Source organism: Centroberyx gerrardi, chromosome 9 (assembly GCF_048128805.1).
Source record: "Centroberyx gerrardi isolate f3 chromosome 9, fCenGer3.hap1.cur.20231027, whole genome shotgun sequence".
NCBI classification, from domain to species: Eukaryota; Metazoa; Chordata; class Actinopteri; order Beryciformes; family Berycidae; genus Centroberyx; species Centroberyx gerrardi.
Window position 1 is genome coordinate 6878847 of NC_136005.1, and position 18982 is coordinate 6897828.

The 18982-nt window shown below is 42.8% G+C and overlaps 2 protein-coding genes across 2 annotated transcripts in view; both read right to left on the reverse strand.

Moving 5' to 3' along the window:
* The window catches only part of atp13a3 (ATPase 13A3), a 46103-nt gene extending 39472 nt beyond the window's left edge, over positions 1-6631 (reverse strand). Inside the window, exon 1 of the mRNA XM_071908530.2 lies at positions 6505-6631. The gene's annotated coding sequence lies outside the window, so the exon portion shown is untranslated. The remainder of the gene's footprint in view (positions 1-6504) is intronic.
* A 2377-nt stretch (positions 6632-9008) lies between these two features.
* tmem44 (transmembrane protein 44) lies at positions 9009-18651 on the reverse strand. The gene is made up of 10 exons (XM_078285803.1): positions 18578-18651; positions 18370-18496; positions 18193-18283; positions 17783-17946; positions 17283-17369; positions 16984-17181; positions 16121-16258; positions 15687-15755; positions 15388-15531; positions 9009-9261 (listed from the first exon to the last, which is right to left on the reverse strand). The coding sequence occupies exons 2-10, from the start codon at positions 18490-18492 to the stop codon at positions 9061-9063; spliced, it is 1215 nt and encodes a 404-aa protein (XP_078141929.1). The 5' UTR covers positions 18493-18496; positions 18578-18651; the 3' UTR covers positions 9009-9060.
* Between the last annotated feature and the right edge of the window lie 331 nt (positions 18652-18982).

Consider the following 18982-nt stretch of genomic DNA (forward strand, 5'->3'; position numbering starts at 1 on the left):
CCATAGATTTCACAAGAGCTTGAACTTGGGCAACTAATTAAAAAAAAAAAAAAAAAAGACAAATGGTAGTCTGGCAAACTGGACGCCTAAGACTAGACATTTCTCCTTTTCCTTTCTGTCCTGTTCTACGACACACAGAGAGGAAAAAAGTGAACAATGAGCCATGACCTAATGACAGAAGTCCATAATTCATGGAAGCATTCGGAGGAAAAAGTGTTTTGTTGCCATCGTGCTCTCAGCTCAATGTGCTTTCTTTATCACTTCCCCTCCTAATCATGGGGCATTATAGCTGGGCTTTGTTCCCCACCATGGTCCCATCCATCAGTTTATCACTGTGACCATTGGCCTTGTGTTTAAGTCTATGACCACCTGCCCTTCCTTTGCTCTCAGAACAGTCCAGGCCAGAACCTCCACCTTTGTTTTCTTTTACAGCCCCCCCACCCCTTCTTACAGGGTTTCTGAACAAGTCCCTAATACACCTTGCAGACAGAGAAAATCTATCTATACATTTGTGATATATCATTTATGTTGAGCAGGTGCAGAGAGACAGCAAGTGCAAACAACTATTTCTGTGCGAGTTAAACCATTTAAATACAGGTCCGACCACCTGTGCCAATCACAGGAGTGTGGAGAAAATATGCTTTTAATGTGAAAGGTAACGGAGCAACTACGCAACTAAACGAGCCAAGTTCCCTTCATCTAAAACCTCAAACTCAATTCGAGCTCGTTGAAACATGACTCACCCAGTCAAACTCACCTGTCAATGCAGAAAATGTTCTTACAGATAATCCAGAGCATAGGCCTCAACTGTATCACAGACACTGATATGTTTTGAGATGACGCATGCAAACGTTACATCTCAAACCAGTGAGGGGAACTGCTGACATTACAGGCGACTATGATCCATCCAGGAGAAAGCGCGAGTTGATATGGATGAGATCAGGGGGCGGGGGAAGGAGGAAAAGAGGTCTACAAGGACTGAGATGACACACTGGATAGAGGTGTGTGTACTGTGGGCTGCGTCCTGGGAAAAACCCATGAGAGGGGAAAAATGGAGGGAAAGGGGGCGGAAGAAAACAAGAGTCCGAGAGATCAAACGTGTGCCGAGTTCTAAGTCAGGCCACATGCTCTTGGATTAACAGTGGCATTGCTCGACGGCCTGGGAAAAACTGCTGATACCACCATCCAAGAGATTAGACCACATTTTTACTTAATAGAGCTGCTTTATGGCACAAAATTACACTTGGCGAGGTTTGGTAGATCTAGACGGCTACAACAGATAAGTTTACTATTCAAGTTTACATTTTTGCTGGCAATAGTCTTCATTGCCCAAGCCTCCTTCTTAAATATCAAAGTAAAGATGGAAACGCCATCTGTATCAGAGCAAACAAAGGTGAATAGCATTATAGATAAGCCTCAAAGCAACCATTTTGAGGTGTACAGGTGATAACCAACACAAGAATTACAATCTGCCAAGTCGTTATGGTACAGAGATTGGTGGTGAGATGGTTGAGAAGACCTGGTCTTCATGGGATATGTCCTCTCTGCATGTCATTTAACTTCTCATGTTCAGCCTCTGAGGGTTCCCAGTTCCATCTTCCTCCATGGCAGCAATGAGCTACTCAAGCCGTCTTTACACAGAGCAGCTCAACCGGGGAAAAGGCAGAGCAGACGCAGCGTCAATTTGTGTGTAAACATGCCCCTCCCACAGTTTGAAGACGATCATACCGGGTAAAACGTGGATAAAGAAGCTTGTGGAAATTAATCACAATTCTATCCCGGCTCTGCTATGGCATTTTTAGCCAAAATGTATTTCTGCTGTGTCTTATTTCCTGTCGTCGTTTCAGTACAAGACCTTTATCAAGACATTTCTCATGGCAATGAACTAGCCTATTTGTCTCTCAGGTAGGGTTGATGGCGCTCAGGTAAACGTCATCCTCTAACGGATTTCATCAGCCAATGAAATTTGTACAGACTGCATCAAAAGGTTCTGAGACACACCCACAACAACGTAACCTAGGTGGTTTCAACGCACATTTGTCTGTTAATTTGACAGATGCTAAGTATCCCAGTGAATGCACCTTAGTTAAGGTGGTAGTGGCTGACTAACCTAAACACCTGAATAAATAACACGCACACATAATGTTTTCTCTCTGCCATTTCTGTTGAACGATACAAGGGTAAATAAACCATTAAATTAGTTTGCATGGGGGTTGAAAAGTCAAATTTGTATCAGCTTTCTTGTAGGTTAACAAAGTATACCAGTAAACTCACGGAGGAAGGCAGTGCAAAAGTCATGGTTTACAATGGCATGAAGAAAATAATTTGAGGTTGTCAACAGATCAACTTAATGTGTATATAAGAGGTTTTTTTAGGGTTTTACAGTCAAACTGGTGTATTTTTGTCAAGGCAGCTATTTATGCTCGTATGCTGCAGGAAACCCTGAGTGTCTTGCACTAGGCTACATTTTAAACCACCAAATATCAAGGCAATTTAAATCAACAAGGGAATTTTGACCCGATGTACTCGTCCAATCGCTTAACCCTACTCTCAGGTTTGCGTTATTGCGTAACATTTCACAGTTGATTCTATTTTCATCCAAAGTGCTTAATCACACTTCCATTGATGCGGGGCGCTGGTTTGTCCTAGTCTTGTTGGAGGTAAACCGCCAGGCCGGCACTAGAAAGATCTGTCTCTCTGCACCGCTGCTCAGGGGCTGTGAGAGCAAACAGTGCGGGGCTGCTGAAGGGACTTTCACCATGTCAAGATATTTCTCGCCCCAGCTTTGAATCAACACTGGCAGGCCTTCCATCACAGGCTGCTGTCTTTGAGCTCACCTGTGAAAAGTCTTCAGGCATTGGCTCAAAGGCCTGTGGAACAATGGCACCTCGCTTCTTCAACTCAACCTAAACCGCTTCCAAATCTCCAGTTTGGACAGGACCCCAAGCTCTCTCAGGGAGAGGGTGAAAGTTCAAAGGTCAACAGGGCAAGCTCAATACCAGGGGTCGTGATGACCGTAATCCTGAACCTTTTTGACCACTGACCAAGTAGTTACACTTGCTCTTCAAAGAGGGCAATGTGGCTCCAGACATAACACCAAGGGTATCTTTTATTAATAGAGAAACTAATTTGGTGGCCTACCCAAATCAGATTGTCTAACCTAATCCTTAGATATGTATATAGCAAAACTGAAGCATGAGCATAGACAGCAAGTCCATGCTACCGGTCTGGGACAGGCCCAAATGAATGCAGGAACTGAGATAAAAAGCAGATGGAGATGGATCTTAGCACAGCCAGGCTAATCTCTTATTAGCAGACTTAATTCCAAGTTGTCACCAATTAAATAAAAGAGAAGAAACAACCACTCACATCAAGTACCATATTTATCTCCTTAATTAGGCACTACATGATCAAGGCAGTCTAACCCCTGTAAGGGAAACCAGAAAAAAAACTTTAGTTGGGCTAAAAACTTGCATGTACTATGATGCAAGGTAGGAAAATAGCACTATCCAAACGCTGGCAAACCTTCTGGCCTTCCAGCAAGTCTGTCTACCCTACCAGCCATTCTGGCAGTCAACCCACCATTATTTAGAGGTCTTATGCTATTGAATGGTAATTAAATGGTGAAAGTAGCTAATGAATTTTGACAATATATCCACCACTATGGTCACTAAACAGAAATAGGCTACATTTCTTTCCCTGATACAGTGAGTGTTTTTGCTTTACTGAACATAGAGAGCTCTAACCCACAAATTCCATCAAACGGATCTTTAGTTTAATCACCCGTAGATCGAGTTTTAACTTTGAAGTCTTTGAAATAAACTAGTCAATGAAAATGGAAACTCAATACATGATCTGGTTATCCCTGGTTTGCGAAATGTGAGGGCTCGATGACTCACCAGTTGGTCGTCTCTCTGACTAGGATGCAGTTGTGCTTCACTTCACTCAATAAAATGACTCATTTTTCCCCGTTGAGGACGGGAAAAAAAAACACTAATAATCCATTATATCATGAGTGGATCCCATTCAGAGGAGAAATATTTGATTCAGGCAGTGGATCCTAATCGTACCAGTGTTTTTTGACATCGGGGTGAAATTAATATGGAGGATCCTTTCCATATAAAGAGAGAAAGTTCCCATGCACATATATCACATATTGTGTGGTCGAAGGATGCACAGGTTTTATGTGTCTATGTGGGCACCTTCTTTCTTTATATGCACTTTAGGGTTTGGTTTCCTGCACCACAAAGGAGAACGCAGCAGTGTGTGTGGGTATCATTCCTGTCTATTAAAAGGTCACATTCTCATTAAAAGCCACACAAACTAATCATCTCCTTAGCCTCACTGTGGCAAGCTAGAGGAGAAAAAAGAAAACACAGCCAGTCCATTGCGATCATACTTCTGAAATTACTCATTTATTATAGTGAGCACCAAGATGGGCTCTGTGAATATATGAACAGGACAGCTCCAAGCCAAGGTTGCTTACTGTTACCTATTAAGTTGGACAATTTTAAGTGAACTTTGCTCCCAATGGACCCAGAGGATTTAATTCCCAAGCTATTATTATTTAATATTAACTTCTGATAACATAATTAAGAGAACAAAGGCCACTATGTTGAAAAAGAAAATGCACAGGCTAACCCTGTAACAATGCATGCAACGTCTACCAAAATCATTTTTTGGTCCTTGCTTTTTTAAAACCAATATCTAAAAATAACCCAATAGCTCTGCACATGTGTGTCTTTAAGATAAAAGTTTTGGCAAGGGAAAGGAAACAAGGCAATACAAAAGGAAAAGTAAATAAACTGAAGGAAAGGGTAGTTTCAAACTCGGAGAACAAATACTTAGCTATGAACACAGTAACATATAGCCCTCCACTTCCTCGTGGTCTGATTTTCTGTCTAATCATTCATTGGGTTTATGATCCTATCTGCTACAAAAACACCCACAAATGTCAATGAACTGCGCTCATTAAGTTTACTTTACAGCGGCACGCAAGAACTTTTCAATGGGAAGGAAAAACGGGGGCGGGTATCCAAACTTACCTCAGCTGCAATTGAAAACATGAGCTAAACAACCACCCACCACAATATTTTGACTGAATAATGGCCAGGTCATTCAGCTGGAAATAAATTCTTATTATCCTGAGCCACATGAACAGCAACAGACCAACTAAGGCTGTGTATTTCTCTTAAAAAAGTGTACCATTTGCATTTATAGGGATAGCAGTGGCTTCTTAAACATATAGGCCTATTCCTTATATAAGTATGAAATGACCCTAGTCTCACTTAACCCTCACCCTAGTCTCCCACTAAACATATTATGAAATTATACTTAATATATCTTACTAGTTTGTGACAGGTTATCCTATTTAGGGATATAAACTGCAGGTGTGACAGCACCTGTCCAAATGTTGTCAAATTAGTATTTTTGCATGTGAAGGAGCCCTCTGGTTTGCTTCCATTGTATTTTCTCTTCAGTTTTTTTATTCTGACAGCTGTTATTAATGCATGGTGATGAAATTCAGCATTTCCCTGGCTACTGCTGATTCAATTCACCTAGCCTTGTCTACAACACATCCTTGCTTACTATTAGAAAGCAGATAAGTTTGACAGGTCGTGACAAGCAATGAGGTAAAGCTGTGAGAGAGGATGTGGTCTGTTGGGCAAACAGTTTCCCTTGACAAGCAGTCAGCCTCTGCAGCAAAGTTCTTCATTGTGATTAAATGATATAACCAATATTACAGTGGTAGCTAACTTCAAAGTATGAACAAACTATTACATACAGTCACTGATCATCATAGGGCAACCCACCACCAATGTAAACAACCATTCGAGTTTCAGAAAAAGCATTAATTTATGCTTTTTCGTTCTTAAAAGATCCTATCCTCATTTAACGTAAACTGTTACATCACGTCGATACTATTTGGATAGTGTATGCTCGGACTTTCTTATCGTAAAAGGGCTGCATCAGCCTAAAAAAGTGGGTAAACATCATTCTGCAGATAAAAGTGGATGTGCTCAGTGTATGCGTTGCATTAGTTTAGGTTAGGTTTACCCTCCACTAACATTACATCTCTGCTGATAACACTAGCTAACGTTACATGTCAAATCGCTAGTATTGAAGCATGGCTGCAATCCCCAGGCAGACAGAGAAGTAGCTTGATCCGCAAGACAAGAAGATCTCGCTGGCTGTTGGCTAGCTAGCTAACGTTAGCCAAGCTTCATTGTTAGCAAACTAGTCACTGACTAATAACAACTATGTGTTTTTCTGACTGTCTTACTTTCAGATGCAGGCAGGGAATGAGCGAGGATTAAAAATCATATTTCAGTGGCAACCCTAGCTAGCTTTGCTACATTACACAGGCGGGGAAAGCTGACGTCCCCATAGCAGCTAGCCTAGCTACCGCTTTAGCTTTAGCCCTGGTAACTTAGCTAACAACTGACACATGGGTGATGACAGCGATGTGGACAAACCGCAACATTTTCAGAATAAGACACTCACCCAGAACCACCCGGACACTTTGAAGATCACCTACGAGTCATAGTGAGACGAAAGCAGCCGTTATCTGAAGCAAAACGTCGTTGAAGAAAAAATCGGACTAGGTTTGATAGAAAAATGTGCTCGCTACACACAAGCAAAGGGGAAGGTGTTGTGTGTTGACAGCTCAGTGAAACAGAATGAGTGTTGGAGCAGTGAACTGGCCTGAACTGGCTGTCTGACGGCAGGAAGTGACACGCCGTGACATCAGAGGAGGACCTACGCAAGGTGAATAGCGTGCCTAGTCTGCTTAGAATAAATATTATTATAAGGAGGAGATCTCTATTCTCATTCACTCTCTCACTCTTCACTCTGTTCATGCGCCAGGCAGGCTAATGGCAGCACATGACTATTTTTCCAATCTGGGTCATAGGCATCATACATAATACCATCTGCTCATAATCTATATACAAATCCATGTGATCCAAGCTCTGCAACCCAGCTTCCAGTGTTAGGAATGAATATTTATGATGGCCCACCTCTTCGGAGATCTAAATGGCAAGGTATCAGAATAAATTAACACTGCCTGAATGAGATTTTGCTTCCCCTTACTGTTCAGCAGCGTGCAGATCTTGCTTTCAAAGGCAAACAAGAGCTGCTGAAACACTGAAACACTCTTCTTTTAGATATACACTGCTCTCACAGAGCTGCTGAAACACTGAAACACTCTTCTTTTAGATATATACTGCTCTCACAGATATTGCATGACATCTGACATGTCCCACTCCCTCCTCCCTCTTCTATGGCCAACTTGCAAGGTGAACAAAATGTCCTGCAGGCTCATTCAGAGGGGCTTCAATGCAACCAGCATCTTCCATGCTATCTGCAGTGGAGCGATCACTGACGCACAGGCCAAGAAAAACAAAAAGGCCCATTCGCCACTGATGCTTCAGATGTCCTAATCCTTGCTCTTCGTCACTTGTGCAAACAGAATTCCACCTAATTATATGGGACGGGACAGTTTGTTTTCATTTGGCCCAGTCTCAGAAGGGACAGAGATGAGGCCCAGAGACAGGGCAATGCTTGCTCAGCATTCATCATGACATCAGAGGACATCAGGGTGCAACAGGGTGCAAGCATGTCACTCAGTTGTTTTTTTTCCTGAGGCTTTTTGTTTTTCCAATCTGTCAAAAAATAAAAGTGAAAAGCAATGACATGTTGGTGTATTTCCAAGATGGTTGCAAACATATGAAGTTATTTTGAGTGTGTATAACAACCAAACAAAAAAGTCTATTACAAAAAAATGTGAATGTAGGGCTATTGATTATACATATTTTGCAACATGAGCACCAGCCAAATTGGCATAATATCGCTCATTAATCACCTTATAAAGCGTCTAAGCATCTAATTTCAGATTTTACCAAAATGCACGGCATGAGTTTTCTTTACCCATCAGCCACATCATATTGGCCCAAGCAGCAGTAAGCACTGCAGGAGGCTATTCATTACGGTTTCTCTACAATTGAAGTCACATCCCACGTTTAACATCCAAAGAGCTTGGCTTCTGCCTTGCAAATTAAAGCTGACATGCCAAAATGTATTACAGGCAAAACGAGAGAAATAAAGATGTATGAAGCAATGACTGAATTATAGATGTCAAAGATATTTGCCCCCTCAGGTCATGTTCACAGGCTAAACGAGGGGTTAAATATCATGAATTTCTTGTGCGGGTATCAGCAATTGCTTAGTTACCGCTCATTACTTGTTTCCCAGTCATTTGTCTCAGCCACACATGTCACCAGAGGAAATGTAACAGGGAGGAGAAGAATGTGGTTCGCGACTTTGCTCTAATCTGTGTATTGTCCCATTATCAGAGCTGAGGGAAGTCCCTTCGGTGCCCATCAGTTAAAAAACGCCCTGTTCTGCTGCTCTGGCACCACCGTCTGAAGACGCGGAGCGGGCAGATGGACGGAGGACTGAGGGATGATGGAGGGGACCGAGGAGACCCGGTCGTCTAGTCTGGCGCTTATCTGCTCCGCGGGCCCTTTTCCCAGTCCAGCCCTGATAACCCAGGCTGACTAGCAAAATACAGGATGTGACCCAATAACCTCGCAAGGCAGCCCGGGGAGCAATATTGTTTTATGAGGGGAGGTGTTTGTTACACATCCCGAATGGATCTCGGTGTTCAGGGGGCTCGATGTAGGCTAAGCAGCCGGGCTGATAAGGGGTTTGAGTGTCATCCATTGAATTTGTGATGTATAGACATTACAGGAAAGCGGTCTGCAAGGAGGGCCCCGACATCTGCAGGAGTGTTGACAGTAACTGCATTCGAGAATCACAAGACGGAGACAAGGTACGGCATTCAGTCTGTGATGAAACAAAAGCGCTGCAAGGGTCAATGATATTTCAGCAACACTGGTCAGATAGGGTGACGGCACAATGAGATATATTACACACACGCGATACAACATGGTGCAGTAAAACAAGACAGATGACTGGTCAATGTTTGCAGTTTTTATTGCCTTACAAATTCATGTACCAAGTGTAGGTCATAAACACAAAATCGCTTTCCTTTCCTTGTCATCTAGCCATGCCTGCAGCAGAGCCGCTCTCACCCACTTCTCTGCCGGACACGGTCTTCTCTGGGAGTCCGGACGTGCCGCAGGTGCAGATGCTGAAGGGTTTGGGGTTCTTTGGCCACTCTTGCAAAGGAAACTCTTCCCCTTTCTCTTGTTTAGCTGGCGGTTCGCTCCACTGTGCATTCGCCTCCTCGAAATCCCACTGGAATATATAGGACAGGTCAAGATACTGTCATGGAGCGTTACTGGAGAAAACATTCTGATTGTCATTTTCTATCACATGCTTATATACAGAGTCGTCACACCTCCTACTTTCCAGTCCCACCTACATCGTGCTCCGGCAGTCCCACATTGTTCACCAATAATAAAATAAATACCCTTTCTCTCAGCTCTTCTTTACCTAGTGCTTCTTCTCTTTCACATTATTTAGCACTTCTTCTCCATCTGTATTTATTACATCTATTGCTGAGGCTCTGATCCTTGAACCATTGGTTGTTAGTAAATGTTAGTAATCTGGGAATTAAAGTTTATTCTATTGTTACAATGAGTTAAAGTCATTTTTCATAAGAGCATCAGCTAAATGGATACAATGTAAAATGTGCTGAAGTGTCCAAGCATGGAGTTGAGTCCCTGGCCGGCAGGCATCACACAGGAGACCATAAACATCTCCCAAAATAGCAGAGGCCAGTGCCAATCCCCTATAGACGAGGCAACCATTTTGCGCTGCTTCCTAGGCAGACAGGCCCAACCCAATGTTGGTCTTTAATCAAAGATCTTTAACAGCAGAACAATCGAGCCACAATGCAAATCTGAAACAATCCCCCTCCCCCTCCCCCCAGCGAAGAACCAGCGCTCAGCAGAAATGAGCAAGAAACACACAACACAATAGACATTCCAAGCAGCGGTCTGGTAGCAGAGAGTTCTGACCGCTCCGTTTAGGCAAGCAGGCGGCAAATTGCAAAAGGCCTTGTCGTTTTCTCGCGGGACTCGATGCAAAAGCAATTATGCCGATATGCAAAGCAACCAAGATTTGAATTCATCTTCAATGCAAATGCTTCTAGAACTATTCACTAGCACAATGCATTCCTCACTGTATCCTCAACTGTGTTAAAAAGTTTCACAGTTGGATGCCCTCTGGGTTTAATGCCATAAAGAATAATGTTGCATAATAATAATAAAACAAGTGTGGTAGTTTTCATAGACTGTCCTGAGTGCATTTTGACTTCTGAGTATTACAGATTAAACATTAAACACTCAAGTCAACTTTTACAGGAACCATCTTTCCATTATATCCCCAAGCCTCTGTTAATTCTAACTAGGAACCTGTGGGATAGGTTTTTAAGCTGGCCTATTGCTTAGAGCAGCGATTCCCAATCATGTGCCATGACGCCCAAGAGTCTGCAGGTTTTCATTCCAACCAAACACAATAGCAGCTGATTTCACTGATTAGTACTTCCTCTCTGGTTGAAGGTGTGCTAATCAGTGAAATCAGCTGCTGTCTTTGGTTGGAATGAAAACCGGCAGACTCTCGGCACTTCATGGCGCACAGTTGCCTATCTCTGCATTAGAGGATTATCAGGCCGATTTACACCAGATTTGTCCATCCTGACAATTGCAAGGGACAGACAAATCTGTGCATATTAATACACACTGATTCACGTTGGATCAGGCAAATTCCTGAGAAATTAAAAGTCCTTTTTTTATTCTTATTTCATTCATTCATTTCCCAACAGAGTAATCACATAAATACAACAAAAAAAAATGACCAAAAAACAAAACAAAACAGGGTGCTCAAGGCGTGCGCTGGGAAGCCTGCAGGAGTGTTTCAGCACCTCTTCAGTCTCTCTCTGAGGCTGAAGAAGGTGCCCCAGCTGTAGAAGACCTCCTGCATTGTTCCGGTGCCCAAGAAAGGACGTCCCAGTGCTCTCAATGACTACAGGTCGCTCTCTGACCTCACATGTCATGAAGACCTTTGAGAGACTGGTTCTGTAGCACCTCAGGCCCCTGGTGGACGGCCCCCTGGACCCCCTGCCTTGATGCAAGAGGCGGCATCAAGGCAGATGAAGCCAACAGACTGAACAAGCTGGTGAGGAAGGCCAGCTCTGTTGTTGGACTCAAACTGGACAGTCTGGAGGCAGTGGCAGAGAGGAGGATGAGGGGAGAGATAAACTCCATATCCATATATTACCTTCCTATACTTGAAACATACTTGACTTCCTTGGCATAGTCCGCCAATTGTTGCTGTGGCACCTGAATTTCCCCAAGGGGATCAATAAAGTGCTTTCTCATCTTATCTTATCTTATCTTATCTTACAAAGAACGTGCAGTACTGTCATTAAAAGACATTGTTAAAGGTACACATGGAATCTGGGAGAGAATCAGATAATTCATGGATTATCCTGCTGTACTCAGTGGTGTCAACTATGAACGCTTGCTGAAGTATCTTATTATACTGAAATTAAAGGTCCTGATGTCAGTGACGTTTAAGGAGTCAGCAGGATAATCTCAGTTATATTGTTTTATGTGTGATACCCCCGTCTTCGCCTAATCATCTAATGTGAGCATATTTACAACTGAGAGACAAACAAAATCTGTGAAATCATTATGTGTGTGATGCAATGCGTATTCAAAATCGGGTAGGATGTTAGAAGTCTTGTAGTGTGTCCCCAGCCTTAGAGACATCATCTCATAACCAAAATGTCACAGGTTTGATTCCTACAACAGTCTGTGTGTCTTGCTGAAGCATCCTTGACCCCTACCTGCAAACTCATTTTAAGGCACTCTGGATACGAGCATCAGCTACTAGCACAAAATATAAAGATGTGATGAGAACACCTTAGACCAGTGGTTCTCAACGTGGGGTCCGGGGACCACCAGGGGTCCTCGATGGAATTCCAGAGGGTCCCCAGCAAATTGATGAGTTGTTAAACTTCACTGTTATTTCATTTACAAGAATTAGAGAATGCAGAAGAATGACTATGTTGGCCATAGTTTCACTGCTACAGATAGTCATGGAAGTCTGGACAAAATCATATCTAACAATAACAATATTCTCAGATTTGGGTCCAAGAGACAAAATCTCATCAAATGGGGGTCTGTGGCGCTAATGTGCACTAAATTATGGGTCCCTGATATGAACAGGGTTGAGAATCACTGCCTTAGACTATATAAACTACTGTCTAACCAAATAAAGTTGTATGTTTTACCACCAACAAAGAGCAGCACAGCCTGTCTGAACAGGCGTACAGCGTACAGTACATTTTGAACATTTGTTGGGGCCCTCGCTGTTCTCAAACACACTGACTGAGCTGAGGGAGGGTCACGCCATTTGCTTTTTCCTGCTTGGTGAATAGTATCAAGTTCCAATTGTTTGCACTCACACCATTTGCCTTTGTTTGTGATTAAATGACATCCTCCATGACTTGGCTTTCTACAGCGGCACAGCGAGGGAGGTTTATCCTGTGGCTGCGAGTGTCACGGCCTGGAAAGGGGAAAAAAACTTTCACTCTCCCTGCACACTACGCCTTTACGAGGAGAGAAAATTATATATACGTGAGCTCTCATGTCAAACAAACATCATTTAACTACATAAATATGATGCCGGGCCCCAATTGTAGCCTGCAGGATCGAGCCACACCCCGCTGAACTGAAATCACTCATCATGCGAACCCTCGTTCCCCTGTACACACACACACACACAGATATGCACACACATACACACATTCTTTTCATAAAGACACATGCATTCTCTCTCATCCCACACCGACACACCCATATGCACACACACAGACTTGCATTCAGTCTTCCCCCATCAACCCCTCCCCCCCGCCAACACCCAACACACATACACACAAACAAAATCAGGCATTCTTAAATAAGTATATCTAAGCACTTCCTCGTGATTTATTATTGGAGTCTGAGAGTCACTTAGGTCAAAACAACACTTCCGGACTGCTGGCTGAAAAAACGCTTTCTTGTGAACGAGATATGAGGTAGAATTAATGAAAATCCTGACATCAGAATAGGGTTCATGCTTCTGGCTCAAGACGTGAATTCACAAAATGTACTTGCAGGTATTTATTTACCTGCTTAACCTTTTCCCTTCTTCTATTTCCCCAGTCTGTCATTCACTTACTTGCATTCTGCATCCTGCCCTGGTGTTACCTGGTACCCTCATATCCACTCCCAAACAACATGTATGGACACACAGGCACATACAGTATATTCTCTCTGTGTCTCTTTCTCTCTCTCTCTCTCTCTCTCACACACACACACACACACACACACACAAAGTCTGGTTGTTATGTACTTTACAATCTCTTGATCCTTTTACCCCTAGTTTTACTGTCTCTTGTTTTTATCTGTATGTGTGCCTTTTGTTTTCTGTAAAGGACTCTGTGTACAGCATGTCCGTTTAATTTATAGCTTCTAGATAACATGTAAGATGATACTATTCTGGCTAGGAGGAGGAGTTAGACTGATCCTTAAAGAATACGTTGATTATTGACTGCTTAGAAGAACCTCAGGCGACTGCCGAACTTATTTCCCTCATGCATGAAAAGCGCACACACAAGCTTGGTGTGCAGCATTCCACTGTCTTGACTTTGCAGATGTGTGAGGAGTTGTGAGGTGCTCTACCAAAGCCGCATTCTTCACAATAACTTGGGCATTACTGAACATATACGGGTTCAGTAATGCTTCAAGTATTTTATTCTACAATCATCACTTGAGAATGACTTTGGAAAATATCAAAAAGAAGGACGATGGGCATCCACTTTCACTGCAGTCCAAGATAGTCGTACAGCATCTTCTTAGATCAGTGGTTCTCAACGTGGGGTTCGGGGACCACCAGGGGTCCTTCAGGGGTTTCCAGGGAGACCCCAGCACATTGATGAATTGTTAAACTTCACCATTATTTAATTTACAAGAAGTTAATACAATTAGAGACTGTTTTGATCATAGTTTCACTGTTATCTCTCTACCTACAGTACAGATAGTCATGGAATTCTGGACAAAATCATCTAGAAATAGAAATATTTTCAGATTTGTGTCTGAGACAAAATTGTCATTAAGTGGGGGTCCGTGGCTCTAATGTGTATTGAATTAGGGGTCTTTGATATGAAAAAGGTTGAGAATCACTGTCTTAGATTATGCCAGTGGTTCACAAAGTGGTGGTTAGGAGATCATTTTGGGAGGTTGCAAGATGATTTATGGGATAGGAATAAAACATATTTATACTATACAAATTTATTATCGTGTAATTTTTCAGATTTTTCTCTATTTTTGCTTTTTTCTTGTGAAACACTGAATAGTTCTCAGCCTCTCGTTTTTTGGTTGAACTGTTCACCACTCTGCATGAGCAGCCTGTGATGGGGGTCATGAGCCAAAAACTTTGAGAACCACTAGATTATGCAACAGGGGGAAAAACCCCCCAGCAAATTCCTCCGATTTGTCAAACATCTTATCAGAGCCAGCACAGCTCCTGACGATTTGACTCTTAGTCAACTTACATAGGCCTATAAAAAGGCAGTAAATCAACGGGTTCAACTCATCACACCAGTTCACACAAGGTGACATTACACAAGTTTACATCAGTTATACATCCAGTTATACTGTACATCCATCCTTTCATAGCAACCATGCACTACATTCTTTCAACATGCCAACATGCTATCACCACCTAGTGGCGCACTGTGGGACTCACAGCTCATGCCTTCATTAGTACCTCAGGAGCAGTGGGGTCTGTGGATCGCTGTTCAACATCCACAAGTGCAAAATGGCAAAACTGTTTTTGTAAAATAAGGCAGCGGATGCAGAATAAGATGTTATACATTTCAGATGTGACAACGGTAACTGATGAAATGGAGGTGGAGATTTGAGGAGCAAATACTGGTGATTCACTGATGGGGAACTCAAATAAAGGTATGTGCAGTGAAAAAAAATATTCTACTAAAGTGAAATATCACTTTAATGTTTTTACTGCCCCACAGCACAAAATAACCATAATATATCTGAGAGGTTGATAGGGCTGTTGATCAATACCAATGACTCAACGTTTACTTCACTAAGTGATGAGATTTCTGGCTTTCAAAACTCACTTTCTAATACATTTTCAACACATTCTGCTCAATCATGGAGGACAGCGCTACGAGTGAGTAACTGGCATCTCAAGACATTCGTTCTCAAGCCAAAAAAGAAACAACAAAACAGTATTATTATTACAGCAACATTTCTGTTGGATATCTGATCTAATTAGTTAACATACTCTGTTTGAAAATGTAACTTTATTGTTCCTACTGGTCACCAATAGAACTATTTGATTACGTACCTCCAGATCGGAGCTGACAGTTGAGGAGTCATCGGAGGAATCTAAGGAGCAGAGCCCGTCGAGTCGGACCATTCTCACCGTCCCCTTCAGAGGCTGCTGCTCCACCGCCTCCTCCCTGGACACCGGCACCTCCTGTAGGCTCACCTGGGAACACAACTACAGCAGTTTATGCTCCAGAAATTACATTGCAACTAAGAGAGAGAGACAAATTCAAGAAGATAAAATATGCAGAGTAGCTCTCATATCAAGAGGACACTGCTGTTTGTTAGAGTTTGTGCAACAACAGATGCTTTGCTTACTTTTCTTGCTGGTTGAACACTGACATCCATATAATGACCCATCTCAGTCATTTTCTTGATGTTTTTCTTCTTTCACACGAAGATTGAACAGTACCATGTTCAAACCCAAGATGAGAAGATGGAGAATTATTAGCCTACATAACTTAATAAACAGACACCTGAGTCAAATCTTGCAGAGCAATGCCTGAATACATTTTACTTTTATTTACATTTAAGCTGACACTCTTATCCAGATTAATTTGAGTGCAACAGTGGAATAAGCTCAAACTTTATTGTCAACTTTAAAAGCAACTTAAAAGTGAAATTGTCAGTCATATCGTCCAGACAATAGATGTAACAAAATATTCTTGTACAACAGATAAGGGCTAGGAAAGGAAATAAGACCCAAGAAGTGAGGTAGAAAAGATTACTTTCATCTCTACTAATGAACCTACTTGCTGTTTCCTTTGTCTCTTCATGGCAGGGCCGTCCTTAGTGGGGGGGCCTGAGTCCCCTAAGAGGCTCTCTGTGTCTGGACAAAACCTCTTAGGACGCGGCCTGGCTCCTCTCCTGCACCAATAGGCGACTAGAATCTGACAAGGCAGGGTTAAAGGTCAACATATCACAACCGGTCTAGAAGCAGGGAGACGATACTTCACATAACATTCAAGCCATCCAACAGATCATCTGAATCCAACTGTATTGTATACTAGTCCTGTATTTTAGTGGTAATCCGCAACATCTTTGTTGCTAAGCACTCATTGCTGTGGTGTTTCTGCACTGCGCTTCCCAGAGATCACCTGTCAATCAAACAGTGTGGGCAAAGCTTGGATTTTCTGTTGATGAAGTTTGAGTTTCTGTAGGTGGCGCTCTTTATTTGTCTGTTCAGCCATGGTGGCTATCGCTGCTCATGCTAACTACCCAGTTCTTCTTCTGTTTATTCCAAAGAAACCGGACATATAAAATGCATCACTTCTTGCCTGCCAGAGGATTTCGTCCTGTAAAGAGCTACCAGACACTGAGTGTTTAGAACAGAAAATGTTAAAGCTTTCATGAACTGGATATAGGTTGAATCACTGTTGTGTTATATCAGTTGGCGATAGAGAGTAGGAATGAATATTTATTTATAAGAAAATGTCATAAATTATTAGTTTAATGTAAATATGCCATTTGGTGGATGCTTTTATGCAAAGCAACTTACAGAACTATGAGTGCATTGATGATTAGGGAGGGAACTGAACCCCTAAACTTGACAGTGTTAGTGGTAGCTTTACCCACTGTGCTATATAAACCCACATTATAAGCTTGTGAAGGATACAAGAAGGTCCAGGGCGGCACAGCATATTGCTGACAGCAGCCAAGGCATGGCTCTTACAACGAACTCCATCTCAGTGTGGTAGAGCAGGATGGCGGAGGCGTAGAGGGCGCCGGCCAGTGAGCACAGCACCGCAGAGAGCACAGGAGCAACCGCCACCATGTCTGTTCTGCGCTGGAGGACAAATATAAACATTATTCCCTTTAAGGATGTAACGGTTTATGAAAAGTCTATGTTTGGAAAGTAGTAAGAGCAGGGAGTAGTGTTGCTTTGACAACAAATCGGACATGTGCGTCACTTACTGCTCTGGAGAGTGCAGGGAACTTGGAGGTACAGGCTATGACAAAGGAGAGCAGGCCCAGTGTGTAACCCAGGATTTCAGTGTTGTCCTGTTAGAGGACACACAGTATTCAGCTGTTACAGTGTTTAGATACAACAACAATGAAGAGAAGTTTTGACCAAAGTTAAGATTAGATTCCAAAACCTGAAGGAAATGGAAGATGAAATCATGAACAATTCACTATTTAAAAAGTACACAGCACCACATGAAAATCATCAGAAGTAATGCAATAGGCAGTAAACACACACAGTTAAAGCACAGGTCGATACTGTCAAGTGTGAGTAAAGTGTAAAAGTGGATATAGGATGCACTCCATTTGTCATTACACACAATTATGGAAATTAGAGGGAAAGTATCCAAATGCAAATCTATTTGTCTGTGCAACCAGATTAACCTTCTGTCCACTGTCTGGGTCATAAAATAAAACTCCAACTAGCCATAGAGCTGATATGTGCTGCTTACTTGGAGGGGGACATGCAGCATTCTCCTCCCTGAGACAGGCCGCGCTGCTGGGCGGGGGCCGACCTCGACCCTGGAGGTCAGGAAGCCTCCGCCCAACACCATCAGCACACACACTGCCAGGAGGTGCTGCCTCCTGCGCCTCCTCATCATCCTCAGCCTCCGATCTGAGGGAGAACACACTGGAAACATGTTACCGAGCTACTGCAGCTCAGCCGCAGCTCCTGTTCATTTGTTTGGTTATCTGAAGGACTTTTTAGATAAGTTATATGTCAGTTTACTGTTTTGCCTATACTGGGTTCGGCCAACTGTGTGCCAAGATCAAGTCCTGTTACAGTTAGACATCTGTGCTGAAGACTAACTGTACTTGTTTGATTCCATTACGCTGCTTTATGGCATTTATCTCTCCTTACCTGCTTTCGAGTTCCAGCACAGGCAAATTGGGAAGAAGATGGAAATGAAATTCACAACATCCACGGCAGCAGCAAAGGCACCCATTAAAATCTATAGACAGGAGGTGTATATAGGAGTTAGAGGACGTTACTGCCTGCAAAACCTAATCTGTGGATGCCATGGGGTTACACTGTTACCTGAATATCCAGCTGCCTGGACAGAATGGCTCCAATGGTGCTGCACAGGTTCCCGAGGAAGCAATAGAAAGAAGTCGCCGCTTCTCCTGGATTTTCTCCCCGAAATTTGCACCTCTGATACATGAGCCTTCAACACATGACATGGGTTTACTGCCAAGCCCGCTGAAAGAAACTACTTTAGCAAATGCTGCACCGAAGAACTACTTACACAAGACATGATAGCAGTAAAAGCAGCGCAGACAGAGCGCCGAGGCCGATGGGGACGCAAAGTTTGTCTGCTGCGGGGGAGAAACAGGTGGAGACCGAATCCACGCAAAAAGAAATTAGACCAGAGAGAAAAATGTTGGTGCTTCCTCTGCTCTGTCCATCCGGGATCAATGTATGCCCCTCCATCTTGTAAATAAGTCTAAATTCCGTGTGGATAATAGTAAAACCAATCCATGAACCACATATTCAAATGCGCAGCCGAGCACAGGTGCACACTGTCCGCCTGAGGCACGGAGGAGACGGTGAAAGGGATTGCATATTTTAGGGAGGGGTCACCTGCGTTCAACCGGTGAAGAGGATTAGAACCACAGGTGAAAAAAACATTATTTGAGTCTCAAAATTTAAA